Genomic DNA, 8,641 nt, shown 5'->3' on the forward strand with positions numbered 1-8,641 from the left:
TTTTGGGTTTCCCCATGTCCTCAGATCCCGAGGGCAGCCTGAGCTTTGGGTTTCCCCATCTCAAACCACTCTGAGAGGAAAACGAGTCCACTTAAAGCCACTTTGCTTCATCAGAGCTTTCCTGCTGGAATGTTAATTACTGTTTAACTGCACTTCACATCCAAAGGGTTTTTTTAGCAAATTCACTCTTTTGTTGGAGCGATTATTTTATTTCCTTCAGATTTTCCTGTAGCCAACAAATGACTGGGGATGTTCAGAAGGTTGTGAAATGCTGGCAATTCCTGCTGCCCAGGCAGGGGATGGATCTGGGTGGTCTTTGAGGTCCCTTCCAACCCAAAGTGCTCCGTGGGGCTGGATGCAGCCCTGCAGGATGTGACATTCCCATCCTGTGGGAACGTGGTGCTCTGAAGGTGTTCACTGCCAGCTTCCCCCGAGTGCCTCAGCTGGGTCCCAGTCCCAGAGTGACCTGTTGAGTTAGAGTTGTCCCTTTTGTGGGAGTTGGACCTGCACAAACAGCACCACAATCCAGCATTTCCTGCCTGCTGCAGGTTCCTTCCACCTGGGATGGGGAGCGAGCATCTCCCCCAGCCTCACTGAGGAGCAAATCAGTCCTGGTGGTGTGGAGGCCACCAGAGAGCTCTGCCAGAGATCAGAATTCCCCTTCAGCCACCCCAGGAATCCTGCCCAGGGTTCCTCAGCTCCCTGAACTCCTGGGAACGTCTGCTCCTTCCCCATGCTCATTAAATGCCGTGCCCCCAGGTGTCGGCGTTCTCCACGTGGGAGAAGGAGCTGCACAAGATGGTGTTTGACCCGCGCTACCTGCTGCTGAACCCCGAGGAGAGGAGGCAGGTGAGTGACTCCTGCCCCCAGCCCTGCCCTGGCTGCAGCAAACACCTCCCAAACCCAGCAGGATCCTGGAGCAGTTCCCTGGGCAGTGCCTGCAGGGCAGGATTCCCCTCTGGAGGCTCTCGGGGTGGTGCTCACCAGGCACACGGTGGGGTTTGGGGGGCTGGCAGCTGCTCCCTCCCACTCGGGGTATTCTGTGATTCCCAGTGCTGTCTCCTCAGGGAAAAGCAAGGTCTGATCACAGGGACCAGCTCCCGTCCCTTGGGATGCAGGAACAGCTCCTGGGAAGGCTGGCTGCAGGGAGGGAAATGTGATGGTTCTACCCCGAATTGTTGGAATATTGTGGGGACACTGCCGGATTTCCACTGTTGAGGAATTCCCCAGGAGTCTGGACACGGCACTGGGGCTCTCTGCAAGCCTTGGGCTTTTCTGGGCAGCTCCAAAGGCATGTGGAGTTCTGCTGCCTTGATAATTTGGGCATTAATTATCACCAGGGGCCCCAAAGTCTGCAGATGAATCTGCAAAATGCAGGGGAGATGAGGGATCCTGCAGAGAAGGTGAATGCTGCTGTTCTGTGGTTATTTCTCTCCCTTAAGAGTCTTTTGTCACCCTGCAGAAGGAATAATTTTGAATATGGAATTGTCCATTTTTTAAATAAACAGGATGAAAAATGAACTTACTCCATATTGGCCCGTGGTTGTCCAGAGAGCTTCCTGCAGGTGTTTACCAGAGCACTGGGCACATACATCTTCATTTACTCCCTTTCCAATATTTCCTTTCCTAAGGAAAAGAAAAATGAAACAAAATAATAAGGAAATACAGGAATGAAAATGTATGAGGAGCTGCCAGGATGGAAAGTGCTGCTAGAGAGCCTGAGCAGGGAGTTTGGGATTTATTGCAGGGAAAGGGCAAGGACAACACCTGGACCATGATGAGTCAGTCGAGAGACTTTCCTTGGAATCCTGAAATCATTTCACCAGCCTTGGAGCAACCTGGGCCCTGGCAGGGCTGGGGCTGGGTGGGATTTAAGGTCCTTCCAGCCCAAACCAGTCTGGGGTTCTGGGATTAATATAAACTCTTCCAGCCTTTGATGAAATGCCAGTTAGAGCCAGGACAGGGGGCCAGTCCTTGGAGGTGATGGAATAAAAACTCCTGGGCACGTGGGGAGGGAGATGAGGACTGCAGCCCCCACAAAGGCTCTGTCAGTGACTCCTTGTCCTGTGCCCCCTCCTTGGCCAGATTTTCGAGCAGTTTGTCAAGACCCGGGTCAGGGAGGAGTACAAAGAGAGGAAGAACAAGTTGCTGTTGGCCAAGGAAGAGTTCAAGAAGCTTCTGGAAGAATCCAAGTTATCCCCAAGGTGAGCATTGCCTTAGGAAGGGTTGGGAAGCTCGGCTTTGTCATTTAGGCTGAGCTTTTTCAGCCCAGAATTCTTCACAGCCAGTGGAAGATCCCGGTTCCAATGCTGGCATTTCTTCCCTGATATTTTCCTGTATTTTGTTGCATTCCTGGGAGAGGAAATATTCCATCCATCTCTCCCTCTCTCCATCCCTTCCCCTCTCTCTCTCTCTCTCAGAATGTGCAATCCTTTGCACAGCACATTTATTTCATATTCCTGTATATGATTATAGAACACACATTACTTATGTAAAATCAGTACCACAACGTTCAGTCTCATCCATATTGCACATGGAAGTGTAATTACTCAGAAATTGTATTTAGTCTCGGCGTTTGGTGGAAGGGAAATGCAATTTCACAAAGTTCCTGTTAATGCCACGCCATTAAATTAATGGAATGCATCCCTTGCCGTGGCAGGGGTTGGAACAGGATGATCTGTGAGGTCTCTCCCAAACCAAACCCTCCTGTGACTCTACAGTTGTGTGATTAAATTAAAATACCGAGTGCAAGGCACAATTTATGTTCCACTTTGTTTTTCAAGTGATGGACCCAGACTCAACACGGTAGCAGCGCTCAGGGCAGTGGTTTCTCATTTGTGAATTACATGAAAACAAAGGGGTTCACATTATAAACATTGTTAAATTGCTGGAACAAAGAAATTACTGTTTTCTCTGATAAAATACGCAGATAATTATTCAGCACGACCTGTGTGGGCACACGGATACAAACAGCACGGGAGGCTGTAATAATTGTAATTACAAGAAACATTTTACAACAACATTAGGAATATTCTGGGCTGATGTCCCACCCAGACTCTGCATCCAGCACTGACGTTCCCAGCCTCCGAGGGAAGGAGCATTTCACCCCTGAAGGGCTCTGGGAGCTGACTGAGGAAGCTCCTTTCCCTGCCTTGATTTAGGCACACAGAGAGGGAGATAAATCCCAAATATTTCCAATAAAAAGCAAAGAGTCACCTTGGGGGAAGGAGCTGGGCATGCAGCCTGAAAGGCAATGAAGGCAGCAAAGCCTGCGAGGTGTGCTCGCCTTGGAAGTACAAAATATGCAGGAGTTGGAATAAAAACTCGTGCCACTGGTCTGTGAGTGCTGTGTTAATGGCTCAGCAGCCTCCTGCCAGCCATCAGTCCAGTTTTAAATCCCAGAGTTAACCCTTGCAGGCTGCTCCAGGTGTCCAAAGCCCATGGGTGGTCTCCCCTTCCTTCATCCCGCATTTTCCATCCTGTTGGTGCCATCCATTCCCACTCCTGGTGTTTGGGGTGGGTGCAGGTCTGGGGGTGCCCTGGCACAGCCCCAGGTTCATTGCCAAGCTCTCCTTTCCCACAGGACGACCTTCAAGGAATTCGCCGAGAAGTACGGCCGGGACCAGCGCTTCCGCCTCGTCCAGAAGAAGAAGGACCAGGAGCATTTTTTCAATCAGTTCATTCTTATTCTCAAGAAGAGGGACAAAGAAAACAGGATAAGGCTACGGAAAATGAGATAAAAACAACGGAAAGTGGCAATAAAGACACGCCCAGGCCGCGGCTGCGGGAGGGGATTCCAGGGAAGGATGGAAAACGCTCGGGGTCCAAGAGCAGCAGCAGGAGTGGGAGATCCCGAGGGAAAATCACCTCTGGACGGAGCCTGGGGAGCCTCCAGCGCATTTGGGAAGGCTGCTCGGCAGGAACGGGAAGGATGTTTTGTTCTCAAAGAATTAATGTTTCATATTGAAGCTCTCTTTTGTACAACATCCCGAGTTTGATGCATTTCTAATTGCCATGATATGTCGATCCCTTAATTGTTTTAATTATGCAAATTACTTGTAATATACACAAGTTATGACTCCGATGCAGATTTATAATTAAGCAGAAGCAGATGCCATCCAGAGCAATCTCAAGGCATTTCCATCATTTAGGGGAATTATCTCCGGCAATCTTTTGGCCACTCTGCATTTCCACCAAGTGTGTGGGGTCTGGTGGTCTGCAGGATCCGCTCCCGCTGCTCATCCGTCTCTGTCCAGTCCTCTGAGTAGTAGTGATCAGCTATTAATTGTTAACCTTGGTGAAGAGTGTGAGAATCTTGGCACATGTTCCATGGGAGAGCTCTCCCACCCAGAACTTCCCGTGGGCGCCACGTCCCCCTCCGCCTTCCACCCCCAGTTCTGTGGTGAAGCCATCCCCGTCGGATTTGGGTTCTGTTCCTGTGTGTGAAGAGTCTGCATGAGATTTTTCTCATCATATTTGTATAAATAAATATTTAACTTTTGTAATTAAGAAGCATTTCAAGCCTGTTTTCAGGGGGATTTCAGGGGAGGAACTATCTGAAGAGTTGGGTTTTTTTGCCAGAACTCAAGTGGAAAATGCTGTCAGGGACAGGGGGGTTGTTGGGGTGTCTGGACTGGATCCCCGTGGGTCCCTCCCAGCTCAGGATACTCTGAGATTCCATGAAATAATGGGGAATTCCATGATTCCATGGGGAGAATAACACAGGGCTGGAGGTTTTTACTGGAGAGATGGAAAACCAGAGGGGGTTTGTGTGCAAATTCCAGTGAGATCCATCGGAAATCTGAGGGTATTGGGAACAAAAGAGTCACTCTGGCTACACAGGTAGGAAGTTGTGCCTGGAGGAACACCAGGACATCTCTGCCTTCCTGCTGCTCCAAAGATGCTCTGATTGTAATTTATTTTTTCTCAGGAGACCTAAATTTTAAGTTGTTGCTCCTTTAATCCATGGATTTCTGTTTGCCTGGAGTGAAGGGGATACTTTAACTCCCAGTAATTTTTATTTAGGTGTGTGCTGGATATTTTTATAATCAGGAACTTTCTGCTCCTTGGGAAAACGAGCATTTCAGAGTGCCAGAACAAGGGAGAACAGCTTCCCAGTGCCATGGGGCAGGGTCAGTGGGATATTGGGAAGGAATTCCTGGCTGTGGGGATGGGGAGGGAGCAGGGAAAGGCTGATCCAGGCCTTGCCACCTGTCTCAGGACACATTCAGGTGCTGCTTTCCTTGTTCCTCACTGGAATCTCCAGCTGCTCTGTGTTTCCCTGTAAGAGACGCTTTCTGGGGATGGTCAGAGACACAGCAGAGACCTCTATAACCGAGTTGGGTGTTAGGAGTTTATTTCAGGGTGTGGGAGAGAGACAGAGCCTGCTCTGAGCCAGCAGATAGAGCTCAAAGCAGGCTCAGAGAGAACAATACAAAAGGGGGTAAAATATGAATACATGAGCTCAAGACTTAAGATTGTTAAGAAAGAGAGTGACAGAACAGAAGTGAGAGAGCCGGGGAAAAAGAGATAAACAAGAGCAGGACAGAGCAGCAAGAGAACGTAGTGAGAGAGACAAGAGAAAACAAGAGAGCTAAGAGTTAAGAGAGAAAGAGTTAAGAGAACTAAGAGTTGAGAGACCAAGAGTTAAGAGAACTAAGAGTTAAGAGTTAAGAGAGGAGTTAAGAGAAGCCAAGAGAGCAAACTCTCTTTTACAATTACTTATATAATCTATACATTGAATATTCTATTCCTTCACTAACCAATCTTTCTAAGTGCACTAATACAGTAACATTTGTGTGTGACCTATAGAAATTGCTGTTTTTGCATATTTTTAGTTATCTCAGGGTCCTTCAGACCTTTCCTTATGAGGCTGGGGAGAGGTCTCAGTTTTATTGGGGGACAGAATGTGTTCTGGCACACCAGCCCAGTTTGTTTGAATTATTCAAACCCTGCTTTCATTTGTATTTCTTCCTTAGCCTTTCTGGCTACAAAGTCATATTTATAATTTTTTTCTAATTCTACCTTCCCAACATTTCCCGTCAGTTGCTCCACGATTTCTCATCTCTGAGGGATCTCCTGGATGTGCTCCTGCTCAGGTGAGTGCCCTGGGGCTTCTGGACATCTGCATTTTCTTCAGTTTTCAGGGCAGAAAAACATTTCAAGGAGTGGAATGGTCTTAATGGTTTTTAATGGTTTTTAATGGTTTTTGATGGTTTTTGGTAGTTTCCAGTTCAACCAAGAGCACTGAGAGGTGGCCCTGGAACCTCCCCAGACACCCAGGCCAGGACAAGGAGAGCAGCTTCATTTGGGGCTGCCTGGATCACTGGGGAGGAGAAGGAAGCCAGGGTTTCTCCAGATGGAGCTCGGGGTTTGCCTCCCCGAGGAAGAGACACTGAAAATTGGGCAAGTTGTAATTAAAAGCTAAATCAAGGTGGAACAGGCTGCCAAGGGCTCGAGTTCATTTTGGCTTCATGTGCCAATAAAATGCTAATAATGGCTTTGCTTGGATGATGTGAGGAGCAGTTTGTGTGCTCACAGCCTTGGCTGGATGATGTTGGTCTGAACCCAAGATAAACAGGAGTCAAAAATCAAAGGTGATGATGTTATGTGGCTTTTCTGTATTTAGATAAAATGCAAAATCCTTAGGGAACAAATCGTGCACAATGTGGGCAATGTGAAGAAGTGCAAAAGATGATTTTGGGAGGTTCTGGTGAGTTTGGAGATATTTTTTTTTTCTCTGCTTTTCAGCCTCCCAACAAGGCTACAGAGTTTTTAGTGGTTGAGCGAGAGTTAAAGCCATTTTTGGTTCTCTTTTTTAAGTACTTTGTGACTGGCTTTTTTTAAACTTAATTCTTCATATTTTGATTTCTTCGCTTGGGTTTACTTTGGTAAATGTTGCTTTCATCCCATTCCCCTGGGAGCAGGTTTCCCTCTTGCTGTGATCATTGTTGGGAGAGCTAATCCCGAGCAGAAATGAGGAGAAGTCAGAGAAATGAAAACAAATGATGGCAAAGTTCCCAAGAGACTCCGAATTTCCTCTTCTGGATTCACAGCGAGATGCTTTGGGTCTGTGAGCAGTTCCACCTGATTGATGCTCCAAGTGGAATATCCATGCATTGTGTGCCCTGGCAGTGCTGCTGACACTGGGAATTGTTGTCTCTCCGCTGGATGCGCTGCTCCCGGAGCTCTCCTGCATCCAGGAGCTTGTCCATGGCTTTCTGCTCTTTGCTTGTCTTCACTGGTTGTGTTTAAAGCCTCACACTGAGGGGAAACTGGGAATGCAGAAATGATGGTTTTCCTTGGAAAGGGGATGGAGTTTTCCCTTTCTGCAGGGAGAGACCTGGGGCTCGTCAGGAGTTTGTGAGAGGCTCCTCTGAGTCAGTGAACTGGGCTCAGCCCTGCCTGGGTGCTCATGTTTCACAAATTGCTCTAAATTGAGCTTTTCTTTCCCTCCTCCCCCGAGGGAGGAGCCCACAGCTGCTTTTTGACCCTCTGTGTTTCCTTGTCCAGGTGCTCAGCAGGGTTTGGCTTTGGGGGAGAATCAAGGATTGGTTTTTTGTTGTTTTTTCAGAGAGCTGATCCCGTCCTCTCCAGGTGGAGCTGATCCTCCCCTCATCTTCCCTGCATCCCTTTTCCTTCTCCTTCTTTAATACAGGTGAATAATTTGCCCATATTTAACTCTGAGGATAATTTTCAGGGTAATTCCTTGAGTGGTCTGGCTTGGAAGGAACCTGACAGATCATCTCCTTCCCCACCAGTGCCTTCTGTAACCGATCATTTTGGAGTTAGCTGCTGATGAAAATCAAGGGTCTGATAAAAAAACAGGCAAAGAAATCTTTGCCAATTCACTGAACATTCTCTGAGCACTCCTTTCTCAGCTTGTTATTTATTTAGAGAGAGAAAAAAGACCTGTCCTTGTCAATTCTCCTGCTCGTTTGAGGTGCACATCTCAGGCAGCTTTTCAAGGACATGGGAGCCCCCGGTTCTTCTGGGAAGTGTCTGAGCTGGAAGGACTCACTGAAATCCTTCCAAATGAGTTTTTCCACATTGACCTGTTGGAATCAATCTGGCCATCATTGGTTTTTGAGCTGATGACACCAGGTGGGGATTAACAATTAAAATTCCCAGAAGAGCTGAGGCTGCCCTGGATCCCTGGCAGTGCCCAAGGCCAGGCTGGACATTGGGGCTGGAGCAGCTGGGACAGGGGAAGGTGTCCCTGCCATGGCTGGGGTGACACTGGATGGCCTTTGAGGTCCCTCCAGCCCAAAGCAGTCGCTTCTTAGATCCTAGATTCTTTACCCTGTGAAACAAAATATCTCTTTTTATGTATTTCTCCTTTTTCTCCTTTGAAGAGAAAAGCCTTTCCCTGGAATCACAGCAAAGATGTGTTTCTGCTCAGAACAGGCACTGCCTGCAAAACAAGAATATATTTAACTTTAAAGAGCATTTTTAATAAAGACCTTTTCCATCTGAGGGGCTGTGATTGTAGGCACAGTAGGCTGAGACTTTTGAGGCCTGTATTTTGTTTGTATTAAAAATAATTTTCCCCTCAGATGTGATGTTTTTCCTCCTAAAAGAATAAAATATTGATTTAATAATTCAGCTGCAGTCAGCTGGCAGTTGATGTGTCTGGATCCTC

General features: G+C 47.6%; 1 protein-coding gene across 1 annotated transcript in view; it reads left to right on the plus strand.

Moving 5' to 3' along the window:
* Positions 1-4,512, plus strand: part of TCERG1L (transcription elongation regulator 1 like) — a 41,492-nt gene extending 36,980 nt beyond the window's left edge. Inside the window, exons 7-9 of the mRNA XM_033515864.1 lie at positions 760-849; positions 2,086-2,204; positions 3,584-4,512. Of these exons, the coding sequence (XP_033371755.1) occupies positions 760-849; positions 2,086-2,204; positions 3,584-3,740 (366 nt within the window). The 3' untranslated portion in view covers positions 3,741-4,512. The remainder of the gene's footprint in view (positions 1-759; positions 850-2,085; positions 2,205-3,583) is intronic.
* The last annotated feature ends 4,129 nt before the right edge of the window (positions 4,513-8,641 follow it).

The sequence above is a fragment of the Parus major genome, chromosome 6 (assembly GCF_001522545.3).
Source record: "Parus major isolate Abel chromosome 6, Parus_major1.1, whole genome shotgun sequence".
NCBI classification, from domain to species: Eukaryota; Metazoa; Chordata; class Aves; order Passeriformes; family Paridae; genus Parus; species Parus major.